The 14,950-nt window shown below is 38.9% G+C and overlaps 1 protein-coding gene across 6 annotated transcripts in view; it reads left to right on the top strand.

Annotated features, from left to right (window-relative positions):
- The window catches only part of LOC116714382 (teneurin-3), a 193,402-nt gene that overhangs the window by 114,003 nt on the left and 64,449 nt on the right, over positions 1-14,950 (top strand). For all 6 annotated transcript variants that reach the window (XM_032554922.1, XM_032554920.1, XM_032554919.1 and 3 more), the window contains 5 exons: positions 1,303-1,513; positions 2,537-2,638; positions 5,157-5,351; positions 7,024-7,224; positions 14,050-14,235. In XM_032554922.1, coding sequence (XP_032410813.1) covers positions 1,303-1,513; positions 2,537-2,638; positions 5,157-5,351; positions 7,024-7,224; positions 14,050-14,235 — 895 coding nt within the window. The remainder of the gene's footprint in view (positions 1-1,302; positions 1,514-2,536; positions 2,639-5,156; positions 5,352-7,023; positions 7,225-14,049; positions 14,236-14,950) is intronic.

Raw genomic sequence — 14,950 nt, 5'->3', positions numbered from 1 at the left:
TATGATGGGGATCTTTCTAATATTCATGTCAGGCTGTGCTTGTGTAAAAATAACCTTGTTGACTTTGATCTATAGTGGCAGCCATCATGCATGAATAAACAGACTGTTATATATCTGCAGAATCTCAACATTTGTGTAAAAATGTTAAAACTGTTCCATAAACACATTTTCCTTCTTATATTGTAGCATAATGCGGAAATTGTTAGAAATCTTACAGGAATCTGCATATGAAAACTGAAAAAGAACGGTGCTTTTTAACTCGCAGCAACCTGCCTCATCTCTGGGTTTGAATTGCTGCTCTTTTCAAAACGCAGCTACAGAGCCAATCTGTATGCATCACACTCCTTAGCAGCCCACAGACTCTTTTTCCAGCCACAGACTTCAGTGTAGACACAGTACATCTGTGTAGCTAACAACTGCTTTAGCCTGGGGATCTGCTGTCTTCATCTGCTGTGCTACTTTGCAGCCTGCAGCCTGTTTGGGGATTGTTTGTACTGTATGCACTGCGCTGTTTTTTTGCTACACGTTACAGCGCCAGTCAAAATGTGGTTCAGGTGCTGCTGAGCAGGTGCAATGAGAGCAGATGCACCTCTTTACTCATTGGCAGGAATAACTCGTAGCACCTTGTTTACACAGTAAATCAATGTTTTTTTATTTTGAGAAGAAAAAAAGAAATACTCTCATGCAATAAGAAAAAGGAAAAATACACAAAATCTGTTACATTTGATATATGTATTTTTATCAGAAATCTATGTAAATAAATGTAATTATAACAGAATTTAAACATATCAAGCATTAGAGACATTAAAATGTGACTTTCATGCTAATCTTAATCTGGAAAAACTAAACAGATACATATTTTATTCATTCAATGCAGATGAAGCAGCGTTGAACCAATCCGACTTTTAGACAAGCATTTTCACACCACATTGTCAAGGTTAATTTAACAGACTGTAATAAACACATAATGTATTTTAAATTCCCATCAGAGTTCACAACATAGTTTTTGCATTTGCCTCAGAGCTGTATCAGTTCCATCAGTACACAAACACCTCTCCAGACAATATCTATCAACTCCAAATACCTGCCACAGGAAAATCAACAATTATTATACGTGAATATTTGCTATGTATACACAATTCACTTCTGGCTGTTTCTTGCATCAAAACTTTGCATATATACCATCAGAGGGAAATCCACTGGTTGCATACAAAGTATCCTACACAAAAAAACATTCTTACTTTTTAGACTGAATAGGAAACGCTTCTATCTGCTGACAAAAGCTCTCTGTATTTTGTACAGTATGACTTTGTGGAGCTCCTGGATGGCAGCCGGCTCATTGCCAAAGAGCAGTGGACCCTGAGCGAACCAGACACAAGGGCCCGGATCGATCACCCGGTCACCGTCCACCAAGCCGGATTCATCCAGTACCTGGACTCAGGGGTGTGGCACTTTGCATTTTATAACGACGGACGAAGTGTGGAAGTTGTCTCATACAACACTATTATCCAGGGTGAGAGGACACACATCTGCTGGGAGGGCTAATGAGTGTGAATGATGTGTAATGACATGTTTGGAAGGTTTTAATTTCCTGGAACAGCTGGGCCTGAATGTGAGTATCCAAGAATCTTTCCCAGACAAATTGAGTTTCCACAAAGTTTGAGCAGAGCACAGCGTAGATTTAGGTCTTCATTCCACTGCAGTGGATTATTGTGCTTAGCACTATAATGCAAGACTGTACAGAGCATTGATCCTACCCTCCTAACAACCTGTTCCGTGTTCTGAAGTCTGTGAAATTTCCTTGTGGGTTATGGAGAAGGAAAAACACTAGGGTTGAGTTAACGTTTTTCTTTTTCTTTCCTTTGGGGAGTCCCATTGATCCAGCCCTACAAATATGAAGGTATCGATGTGTGAGGTCAAAATTGCTTGAGTCTGACACTGGCTCAATGAACATCCAATACAAGCTAAAGTAATAACATAAAAGTTGGTCCTCTTAACGCCCATCAAAATGAGGGCCCTGGTCTTTTGGGGCTACGATTTATGAGCGTTGGTCTGTTGAAAGAACACAAGATCTGTCTGTAGGATATGTCAGATTAACTTCAACTCAGAGAGGATTTGAGCTGTAAACACTCAGGAGATTGCATGGCCTGTGTGGGCATGATCAGTCATTCACGGGGCTGGGGTGTTGGTGATGCAGAAGAGGAGACAGCAGGGGAAGGAAATGTCTCAAGGACATGGAATTATATGGTCTAATTTAAAATGCATCTTTGTGGATTTTACTTAACAGGGCTTAGTTGCGAACGGTAAGCATGCAGTGCACAGCTATGGAGGCTTAGACCTTAGTGGGACATAGACAAACAGCTGTAAATGTATGCCATGCTGGATCAGAGCACAGCACATAAGAGACACGTAATTCTTTAAAGAAGTCAGCTTGGTTTTCATGCCATTTTCTTTCACTATGCAGTTGTTAAAGGTTTTTTCTATGAACATGACAGTTCATAGAGGTATTAATAGCTGCACACTTCTGCACCCACAGAGTCTGTGACAGAGTGCACACACAACTGCTATGGGAATGGAGAGTGTGTGTCGGGATCGTGCCACTGCTTCCCTGGATTCATAGGACCTTACTGCTCCAGAGGTAATTACTCAGCTTTAATAATTGCCTTAAATGGTCCCTTCAGTCTTTTTAGGGCTTATCAGTTCAATATTCTTTTAATGGAAAATTGATCTGATAAGTTTAACATGGACCTATTTCACCTTAATCTCAACAAGTATATTTTGTCTGTCTAACCCAGGCCACAGTTCAGTTTGATTTTATTCCACCCACCTAGATTTCAGAGTAAAAATGTCTTTTTTTTAATTTCCACCATCATAAGACTGAAGTAAATTGAATCTGGCCCTGTGTGCTTACTCAAACTGAAGAAAAATTAGCTAAATCAAGTTCCATCTCGAGTTTGACTGATAAATTGCATTTGCTTGAATTAGCTTCCCTTCATTCATAAAGGTAAACATGTAAAAATCAAGAAGTCTAGATCCCTGAGAACGGCATTCAACCTGAACAGAAAACTTTCCATAGGACATAATAGTGGACAGACAGCGGAGCACCTTCTCACATAGACTGCTCCAGCTCCGCTGTCGTAGGGACAGATACAGGAAATCCTTCCTGCCACATGCCATCTCACTGTACAATAAAAGCTAAATCATTGTTCTGCACCAATCAGTCCGATTTTGCACAACTGCACTATGGCACACTGGCTGTACATATATTTACATATAGATATCTGCATTTTTTTAAAATCTTTGCAAGGACTGCTCTTAAGTTGCTTTTTATATTAACATCATTTCATATTTTTACAATTTATAGCATTTTATATTTTATTTTTATTTTATCTACAACTACTACTCAGTGGTAGTTGTTAGTGTCTTGTCTCTATGCTGTAACTGCGAAGTAATTTCCCTGCTGGGATGAATAAAGTACTTCTATTCTATTCTATTCTATTCTATTCTATTCTATTCTATTCTATTCTATTCTATAATTGTTAGAGCTGTTTCTGTTTTTGAGGATATCTAAGCTAACAAGATATTTGGACTAATTTAAAGCAGAAATAAGAGCAGGCATTACTCCACTCCCTGCACATCTGGAATATTTCCTTTTTTATTTTCATTTTAACGAATGCTTGCAGTCATGTACTCAGTAAAATCTTTTTATAATAGACCATGTGCATGTAGGGATCATATTGGGTTTCACAGCTCAGGCTGGGTACTAATTGGACTTGAGTTCATAACAAGTCTCCTGTATGGAGCCCATTCTGTTGACTAAACACAATCTATTTGAGAATGTAGATCCTCACCTTAGCTTTAAAATTTTGAGGTTGAATTTTTAAATGCATAAAACACAACAGCTTTGTCGTTCAGCCTTCCTGTGAGAAGTCTTGCTCTCTCTCGCTCTCTCACAGCCTGACTGAACTGCAGAATCCTCTACTCTTGTTTTCCCCTAAGCAGCTTCTTTTGGTGCAGTGCTTTCTCCATTATTATTTTAACATCTGACCAATTATGAAAATAGCTAAATGAGTCACTTAAGCCATTAGAACATGGCCTTAAACCGGTTCTACCACAGTCAGTCCCGACCGGAACCAGCAGTTCCTACCCATCTTTCATAACTTCAGGGTGGTTCTACCCGGGCCAAGCTGAGTATTGCTCACAATCTGTGTCATTGACACTAGACTTCCTTCGCTGATTGGGTTAGGCTTTAATCTTAACTACTTTACACTTTTGGGCTGTTTGTTTTTGAGACAAAATGAAACAGCTACATTTATTTGAGTGAGGCATAATAAAACCCAGACAGAGGACGACATGTAACACCGGCTATAATCTTAACTAATAATACCTTTAATAATAATTGCCATATGACTAAATAAAAAATAAATGAACATTACATGGGTTTCAGATCTTAATTAAAATTTTAGTGCACAAGATAATGTGCTCTGAGATGCCTTCCCCTTGTTTCGTTCATTTTGAACGCAAAGGGCCTTGCATGCCACTCTGCTGTTGCTGCACGCAGTCACTGAAGCCACTGTTGTTATGTATATATCTGGATTACATTTCATCTAACCACAACCTCAAGGTTCTGCTGAGTATCGCTGCAAATGACATCAGAGCATCGACCACAGCTCCTGCAAGCTCAAACTGGCCCACATTCTCATGTTCCCACCCATTTTCATGCCACAATACTGAGGAACACACACCAATGGAGACACACCCAACTTAGCTAAAACCAAACCAGACATTAGCCAGCTGGACTGAGACTTCACAGTGGAGAAGGGGCTTTTGTAACAGCATTTACATGGAAAAAGATTGTTTTTAATGTGACCTTTAGGTTATGTTCATTGATCAGAAGAAATATATAATACTAAATATTATAATAAGTTTCTGACGAGCCGGTTACCTGTCAGGACCAATATTTTTGAAAATTTCCGTGATTAGTCCTAAATATGGCCTCCCAGCAACTTCCTGGTGCTTCTCTACAAGAATATTACAGCTACATAAAGTCTAATGCATGTAGATTTTATTTAATAAAGTTAGAACATAATCTAGTCATGGCCCAAACTTACATTTTTGCATAATTTTGACTCCTCAAACATGATCTCTTTCCTCAGCTGCTTGCCCCGTGCTGTGTAGCGGTAATGGCCAGTACACCAGGGGGCGCTGTCAGTGCTATAGCGGCTGGAAGGGCACCGAGTGTGACGTTCCAGCAGCCCAGTGTATCGATCCGCAGTGTGGGGGACACGGACTCTGTGTGGCGGGAAATTGTGTGTGCAACACCGGCCACAAAGGAGTCAACTGTGATCAAGGTAAGCCAGGAAGAAAAACTCTTCCTGCTGGATTCAAAGCCGGCCGATGCAACACATTTCTTTGTGATGCTCTGGGGAAATCGACTCATTCTGTTAGTGAAACAATCGGCGTTTTCAACTCCACCAAGCGGATAATGCTTTGGATGTTGTTATTGATATTGTGTGTATAAATTAACTCTCTTTAAGTGTTAAGACCTCATCGGGGGTACAAGCTTGAACAGACTACACTTTGCCCGTCGATGCAGTCACCTACCACAGGCCTCCACAGAAGATGACACCTGTGAAAATCAATCAGTTTGTGGCATCTGCTCCTCTGTTAAGAAAGAGCTGCTTCCTCTTTCTTGTCAGCCGCCCCTCCCAGCTCCAACCCTTTCACTTCATTGCATTTAACTTTATTGATCCGCATGCAGATAAAAGGCAATTATCAGCTCAGATTTACATGTGGGAGTTGTTGACCCTACATGGCAAAGCTATTGAGTTCACTAATGAATATGTTGAGGTTTCTTTGGAGTGAAGAAGCATTGGGGAGGAGCTGCATCTGTAGCTCTTAAGGGATTTCCTGATTATTTTAAGTTTCCTTGCAAATATAAAAATGCATTTAAAAGTAGGGCTGAAACAATTAATCGTGATGAATCGATTATTGAAATAATCATTGGCTAACTGGTATATACAGACTCAAGAAAGGTCAATTGCTGAAAGAACAACACAGTCAGAGCAGTAATTCAGCTAAAACTGTACAAAAAATATATGCATTTTACATTTACGATTAAAAAAAACTGTATTTGTAATGTTCTGCCCAAAGTTCTTTTAGTGGCATAATTTTTGCTTCACCTGGTTGAAAATCAGAAAAAAATCTCCTATAAAGCACATTTTTCTGACCAGGTAATAATTAACTAATCAAAAGATGCCCTACACTTTATTGATACAAAGTCCAACAGAAAGAACTGAGCTTTTCACACGTTGATGTTGGAAGTATTTTTTTAGCTGCAGATGCATCATTTCCTACAATCACTAAAAAACCTACAAAAATAGGTTTATTTTCTTATTTAAAAAATGAATCTAATAATTTTTTTTATTTGCATTTTCTTATGCATTTCTAATGTATAAAAAAGCTGAAGTGATTCAATGGGAATTCTACATAATATGCCTTTTTTCAGTTAGAACAATCGATTAATTGTCAGAATAACTGATAGAATAATTGATTACTAAAATATTCGTTAGTTGCAGCCTTATAAAAATGGGAATAAGGCAGGAAGATGGAATATTTTTGGCAACTCTTTCTAGTTAGTAATAGGTTGATTATGTAGGTCATAATTGGCAATTATTACCCAAGATCAGTATAGTAATTGATCATATCAGTCTAGACACTAATTGGGCATTGTTTCACAGTGCCTATAATGGAGCTTAATTATACTGTTTCTATGTTGGAACGACCCTATAATACATCGTAGAGCAGCTAGTTGAACATCGGGTGGAAAATTACTATTGGCAGCAACGAAAGCCTGCGAAAATTTCAGCTGCGGCTCGATCGCCATCATCCGGCTCTCGAGCTTTTCCTCTCTGAAAGTGACTTTTGGCTGGTTGAAGATTCAGAGTGGCCAGGGTAAATAAATATGTTTAAATCTAGAAGTGGCAAAGTGACATAGCTGTCACCCTGGTTGTGTGTCTTCAGTGGACTGTGTGGACCCGACGTGCTCCGGTCACGGAGCCTGTCATCACGGCGAGTGCCACTGCAACCCGGGATGGGGAGGGATCAGCTGCGAGATTCTGAAGAGCACTTGTCCAGAGCAATGCTCCAGTCACGGCACGTTCAACACCGATACGGGAACCTGCGTCTGCGAGGCCAAGTGGACGGGAGCCGACTGCTCCATAGGTCAGAAACCATTTTATCCATTCAATTGTTGCATGTGTCGACTGGAGGATGTTTTCATTTTGTTAATTCTGCAACTACCCGCCTCTGTGAAATGAGAGCGTTGAAAGTGACGACAGAACGCGCTCCTTAAACCCCGGACAACAGCTTTGAAACAGCATATTTGTGTCATGAATGTATGAAATTTACAGGCGTATTCAAGAAGCTCAGCAATTAAAAACCCAAGAATTACAGCTGTTATGTTTGACCTTCTAAATGGAATATGGTAAATTGCTGATTCCCAGATGAATAGCTCACTACTTTTTCTGTTGAGTGACTCAATTGTTAATCAAGAGTCTCAGCTGTAATTAAATTTTAGTATTTTAATTAAACTTGACAGTTCTGGTGTTTTTAAACTTTTTCGATGTAATCACTGGAGGCAGAAAGTTAGAGGCTTTCAGATCCCAGACAAACACACACACATGCACACACACCCACCGACACTCACGCACACACACATGCTTTTCTCACCAAAGTTAAAGAAGATATTAAGCTTTTTTCTTTTAAGAAATGAATCTGTAGCCTTTTTTCCCAATTCAGTCCTTTTTTATTGATGATTGAACTATAATGATTTCTGCTGGATCAATCTATGTGGTTAGATCTGTGGGATTATGTCTTTTCTACTCTATCCTTGGGTAACTTTTCAGCCACGCTAGCATGTAATTGGCACCACATTTCTCCGTATTTATTCCAAACAAACTTCCCCCTCGCTGCGCCAGGCACCAGGTCCACCAAACAGCAGACGTATGCGCCTTTACTAACAGGCTGCAAGTTGAAATAACACATCTCTGCTGTAGCGCAGTAGGGCCACATGTGGGTGTCTTATTATTCGGAAAGTTAAGGAATAATTGTTCAACTTGGCAGCACAAGTCCTGGTGAAATTATGACAGCTGTGATGGTGATATATGGCTTACTCTTAAACGATTATTAAAAAAAAATTGGTTCTGGTTTTGAAATATAATTTAGTGAGCTAGAAGGATAATTTATTTTCTAAAATTATTGTGTGACAATTTGGAAAGAAGCTCTGAATTAATCATATACCTTATTTTCTTCTGATATTTTCCATAAGGAAGCAACAAAATTACTCATTTGTGATGTCCCACTAATTCGTAGCGTGCGCCTGCAGCCACGGTGATAAATGGGAGCGTGAGGTCCAGTTTAAACTGCTGCAGTGCTGCCGATACTGTGTTTGAGAGCACTGCATTGCATTTCTCTATTTTCTTTAGGAAGGTTACTTATCTTCAGTAAGGTAACACTTTCAGTGCATGATTGGCATGAACATTTTAATAATTGTGTCGACTTGGTCAAAATGCATTCAGAACAATGTAAGCAGCTCCAGCTATTTGGACAGGAAGATTTTTAGATGTCTTTTTGCACAATGGAATGCCTCAATGTCTTATATCTAGAAAATAATCTGAGGGTGAGCGCTGAAAATAAATCCAACACAAAATGCTTTCCTTGAGTCTGAGAAGACAAATGTTTACATCTGATAGCCGCTCACGCTTGGAAAGTTTGGTGAATAAACAGGAGGACTGAGGAGAGACTCCTCTGGAAATGATACTTCATTATCAGTTTATTCGTTTAATATGGCAGCTGGTCGTTTCCACTTTTCGTCTTTTCGTACTTTAGAGATTTTTTTACCTTGTTGCCTCTGACTGCCTCGGCCGGGAGAAGGAGACGTCCGCTGTGAGACGCTGCGTTGCCGCCTTGGAGACCTGTCACACCCAGAGCAATTTTCTTTCTTTTACACAGGCACAACTCAAAAAACTAAAAAATCATTGAAAGGTTAATTTATTTCAGTTTGAACAATACAACTTATATATAGGATTAACACCCACACAGACTGATATATTGCAAGCATTTACTTCTGCTTGCTAATTATGGCTTCTAGCAAACAAACACCCAAAATTCAATTTCATAGACAAGTAAAATAATACATAAGACAATTTTTAAACAAAATCTATTTACAGGGAAATCTGCTGCCTTTTCAGGCGTCCAGCAGACAGATTGCTTCATACAAGCACATTAATGGAAAGTTCAGTAGAAGGAAAACAAGCACAGCAGTAAAAGGGCACTATCAGCAAGGATAACGGCAGAGAAAAATGGCTGGACTGTTGCTCTTTGGTCATAATTACAGTCAGACAGTGCTATATCCATGCATATAGCAATCAAAAGGTTTAGTGGAAGGAAAACATATGGTAGAGAAAGCCATAAAAGGATAGCCACAACATTTAAATGAGTGCGAAGCAAAACCCTTTCAAGTGTTGAGGGAAGATTCATGTCTTTTCAAATGAAAGAAAATGTAGCATTAATTTGTTACAGTGTGGAGGAAGAGGAGAGACATAATATCCAAGGTGCTTCATCTCCACAACTTAAACTTCTGGACTAACATTATTTTATTTTTATTTTGTAGACATCATTCTCTAATTCTATAAGAAACTAAATCTTGAATTTTTAATGATAGTGATTAACCTGTTATGAATCTGAGTTTGTGTTTGTGATGCATCTATAGTTTTCTTCCTGCAGGACTTTGGTGGTAGTTATTTTTACTGTAATCAGGGCTCATAATCTGTCATGTTTCATCACATTAAACTGGTTCTAACATGGATCAGAGCCACAGGCTGGAAAATAAAAATACCTCAACAAACCTAAACTGTCCCAGATATTTTAATATTTAAACATATTTAATCTTTGTAAATCAACAAAAAGAAAAATAAATGAATCAGCAGTGTTTTAGTGTGACATGGAATTAGACTGGGATTAAAATGTTTTATATGTACAATGGGTGTAAAAGTTACCAGAAGGGTTTCAATGCTCATCTTGATAAAAAAAATAAATAAACAAATAAACTTTATGATTTTAACAGTCACAAACTTCCTTGTGTTGTTTAGCAAGAGGTGACATCTGCAACGTGTTTATAATCTCCAACAATTTAAACCTAAAAAAATTCATCCGATTCAATATGTTTTGAACTAATTAAATCATACTGTGGGTGAGATCACACTCTTACAGTTTTGTAATCAACACCTTGATTGAAGACGAAACATATGTTAATACCAAAACTCTTATTCCTCTGAACCTTAGCATATGTTCTTCCTTTACATGTGTGGACTTAGAGATTAGTTGGAAATAATCTTAGGAAGTCTTTGGTAGGAGCCTCGTGTGATGTGGGGAAAAGGAGACATTTTTGTCTTCCTGTCTGCCTGCAGCCATCTCTTCATTAGTTACCTTCTGTGCGTTAGATGGGTTTGCCTTTCGACACAGGTAGGTGTCTTGTTAGTTCAAAGGCTGGCCCCTCCTGGCTGCTATCTGAGAATCAGGTGATTTATGCGCCGTTGCCCCTCTCAGAAATGACTCCTTCCCTGCGTGTTGCAGCCGAAGTGGAACACATACTGAGTCAAACAATTAAAAGCAGAACTTTCAGTCTGTTTCAGTCTCTTTAAAAGAGTTGAGCATATCTCTCTTGGGCTGAACTTGTGAAAATCAAAGCGTAAATGCGTCGGGACGGTGCGTTTGAAATAACAGGTTCCTTTGCAGACCTTTTGAAGCAGCATGAAGCCAGTTTGGATGGGCCCAGGAACAAAGGAACGATTGTGTTAGAGAACAGGGTTTTTTTTTCCCTCCTTTGTGTCCCACTTCATTTAGGTTTTGTCTAAAGAAGTAATTTTCAATTCTTTTAAAGTGTTCAAAAATTTCAGACAAATCCACTCGTGCAGCACGACATCTTGTCAATAGCAGAACTGATAAGTCTGGCCTCGCTGCGGTGCGGTCCAAGAGTTGGGGAGTTTACCCATCTGGCTGGGTGGAGGATTCCTTCGTAATTAATGCTGCGGTTCTTCTTCAATTAAATAAACTTTAATTAACAAGCTGTAGCATGGATCGACCGCCCACAACCCCCATCCAGCTCGAGTCAGGGGCATGTTAAAGGCAGATAAACACTTTTGCACTAATGAAAAATTGATTGCATAGATTCTATGAGAAGGAGGTATTCCTTTGGAATTAAATGACTCCCCTCCAGAGGCACGCTTAATATTCTACAGTGTCTGCTCAGCTTAATCAGAACCATCCAAGGTCCCTCAATCGAAGAAAAACTCCATTCAGTGAGCTGGAGGAGACAGACAGTCAAAAAAACCTCGGTGAAGAGGATGAGTGAGAGCAAAACAGTGGGAGTGGACTGGATTAAAGGAAAAATCATGAACAATATGAGCAGCAATTATTACTTTCCTGTTACATTGTGAGCTGCAAATGATTCTGGTTCATTTATTTTCTCTGAAGTCGATATGAAATGCAGTCTAAAAACGTAAGAATTTTCTATCAACATGTTGGATTTAAAAATTTACCGGGGTGTCAGTGTTTTTTTTGTTTGTTTTTTTTGTCATTTGATTTTCTTTTTAGGAATGGTTCCACAACAAGTTTCAAGGTCATTTTTTTGTCTTCTGAAATGAACATTTAAATTTAATCACATTTTTAAAATTTTGCTCATCCCCTTTTGACACTTAAAAAGGCAAACATTTTGTATTTTGAGTTTAATTTTTATTCCTGATTTCATCAATCTTCCTCATTTTGAAGCAGAAAAGAAACCACAGACCATCACACTACCACCACTGTACCCGTCTGTCAGAATGCTGGGTTAGTTTTACACCAAATATAACAGGTCACACACTTTTGGCCCGTCAGTCTACACAACATTTTGCTGAAATTTTTGGGGGATCATTCATGTAAAAGAAATGATGGACTATAATCCAAACATGTGACCTCTGAAGGATTGGTATAATTCAGCAGATTTAAATCTGCAATTTCCTCATGTTGCCAATCCATAACAGAAGACATCAGTTACACTCATTCCACTCTTTATTACAATGTATTTATGATAAAAGAAATTACAGTAATACACAACACACAACATATACAATCCATCCAACAGGACAGATCGAAATACAAAATGAACACAATGAAATAAAAGTATAATTCTGCAAAGAATCATTGAAAATGACAAATAGCTGATTAACAGCATCAAAATGGCCAAATTAGATGCAATTAGGATTAATTGCATATCCATAGTAACAATAATGGTTACTGTGTCAAAACACTCAAGAAGGAGCAAGTAAAACAACTAAAAAACAGATTACTTTCAACAGAGAACTCAATACACAATATTTAGTTACTAGCCAAACAATAAAAGAGGGAGGACTTACAACCATAGGAACATAAACATTGATTAAACATAAACGAGTGTCCAAATAAAGACGGGGATCTTCTGATGAATGAAAGTCAATGTGTCCTGATGGCTAGTAGAGTTGTGATGATCGAACTGAAACAGGAGCATCTCTGAGACACTGAGCAGAGTCCAGTTCTGCAGCGAGAGGAAAAACTCATATGGGATGGTGATGCGTTCAGAAACGAGTAAATAAAAGAAACTTGTCAACAATGAATTTGGTCAGGATTGATTTTACCCTTCAAACTCTCCTATCAAAAGAATTTCTGTCCAGGCTCTGGTTGAATCATGACCTTTGACCTTACCTGTGACAATTGTTCTGGGTTCCTATGTGACCACCTGTGGGAGCCTCGTGACCAAAAACTTAAAAGAGTTATTTTTCTTAAAGTATTCTCTCACAGCAAAAATCAGTATTCTGAAGATTTGATAGTAGCTCTTGTTTTCGGTAAAATCTGCACGTCTCCATTTCCCGTAAGAGCAGAAGCAGCTTGTTGAGCATTAGCTTTAACATGAAAAACTCAGATTCCTCACCAACAACACATCCAGTCATGTCAGTTTTCTGAAGACAGCACATATCTGCAACAGCTGCTCTTCTGTTTGCAGTACTATAAGAAAGCATGTTCATTACACATCTCTGAGTCGAGACAAAAGAACCCAGCTTCAGTCTGTTAAGACCAGGCAAGTGAGGCTTCATAATTTGCCAGAGTGCTTATTTTGGAAGTTTTTCCACATACAGTAATTGCAGTTCTTTTTTCTTACAAGCTTTTTAGACATAGACAGGTTTTGTTTCATTTTAATAGAACCGCGCTGATAAATAATGCAATCCATGAAAATAGTGGAGCCTTAAACTGTGAAAGCATCACAAACAAAAGTCTGTTTTTATTTCTTTTATTCCAAGGTAGTTATTGAGACAAATGCTTAATGTATGTTGTTAACAGTTCCTGATGACAGCCACTTGTTAGAGGGATTGAAGCAGTTTGCTGATCAGATAATTTCAGCCCTCAAAAATTTGCAGCTGAAGGAAACAGGATCAAGTTTATGTGATCTGACTCTGAAAGCTTACTTCTTGCATTTTTAGAAACCTAAAGCTTCTATTTAACATTTAAGATTTTATTCAATTTGTGTAAAACAGTCACTTTTCATTTAGCTTCAATGTGCTACAGAGATGTCTGGACGTTTCCAGGCTCTGGGAGTTGATGGAAATATATTTTTTGGCAAACATTTTCACTCTTTGGAGCAAAAATTGTGCAGTTAAGTTACAGCTAAGTTCTAATATGCAAGCATCACATTTCTCATATTTGGGATGATGCTTACATAAGTATCCAAAGCTCCATGGATTTTTATACTTTAAATCAACAAAATGTTGCACATAGTTGTTCAGTGGAAACAAACGTACAGATGGTTCTACAAACAAATTTTGTTTACTGTTGAACTTTTTGGCCCAGTTTAACTCTTCTGAGCAAACATTAGACAGGGATTTTTTCTTGTTTTTTAGTGGCAGATGCAGAAGGAGGTAGAGGGCTTTCACAGAACAGAAGATGCATGTTTCAGCAGCTCTCTTGTTTCTGCAACAGAGTTGTGTGTGGTGGACTGCGGTTCCCACGGCTCCTGCATCGGTGGTGCCTGTCACTGCGAGGAAGGCTGGACGGGACCAGAATGCGAGCAGAGGGACTGTCACCCACGCTGCATTGACCATGGAGTCTGCCGGGAGGGCAAGTGTGACTGCCACCAGGGCTGGACGGGCGAGCACTGCACCATCGGTGAGCCACGGCGACACACACACCTACACACGCTTCCCAGAGAGACCCAGGCCCCAGAGGGAACTCATCTATTGGCAGGCATAAAAGGGCAACGCTGGAAAGTGAACGCTGGTATTTTCAGAAAGGGTTCGAGGCATTAGATCATTTTATACTTCTGTTGCTGCCCACGCTCTTCTAACAACCACCACAAACTAGACAGGAGTTGTTAGTGATGTTTTCAGGGTGCACAGCTCAACCTCTGCTGGCTGGAGCCCAGTTTCCACAGAAAACTGAAACTATCAGAGCAGCCAGGAGGCGGTCTGTCAAACTCACTGAAAACCATTAGAGGACTGGTTCCCAAACATGGGAAATCTTGTTTCTATTTTTTATTTTTTTTTACAAATAATTGTCATAAATCCAAACTGGGATTTAAAGAGTATGCAGTTAATATAGAATATTTCAATTTCATGCTACAATAAGTCTAACGTTTTGATTATTCTATATAACACAGTATAGAATAATCCAGTTCAAATTAAACCAGTCCTGGAGAATACAGTTCTGTAAAAATGAATAAATGAAGCATTATTCACCCTTAAATGCTCAAACTCTGCCAACTCCTCACTCACTAAACAACTAAGCAGTAAAATCTAATTTAGCTGTAAATTTCATGTATAATTTTTTAAAGCTTTGTCTCCACCTGACACAGAGGCACCCTGGGTGAAGAACCATTTCACTC

The sequence above is a fragment of the Xiphophorus hellerii genome, chromosome 23, assembly GCF_003331165.1.
Source record: "Xiphophorus hellerii strain 12219 chromosome 23, Xiphophorus_hellerii-4.1, whole genome shotgun sequence".
NCBI lineage: Eukaryota > Metazoa > Chordata > Actinopteri > Cyprinodontiformes > Poeciliidae > Xiphophorus > Xiphophorus hellerii.
Note: the sequence above shows the minus strand (reverse complement) of the source record. Positions and strands in the feature narration are given on the sequence as shown.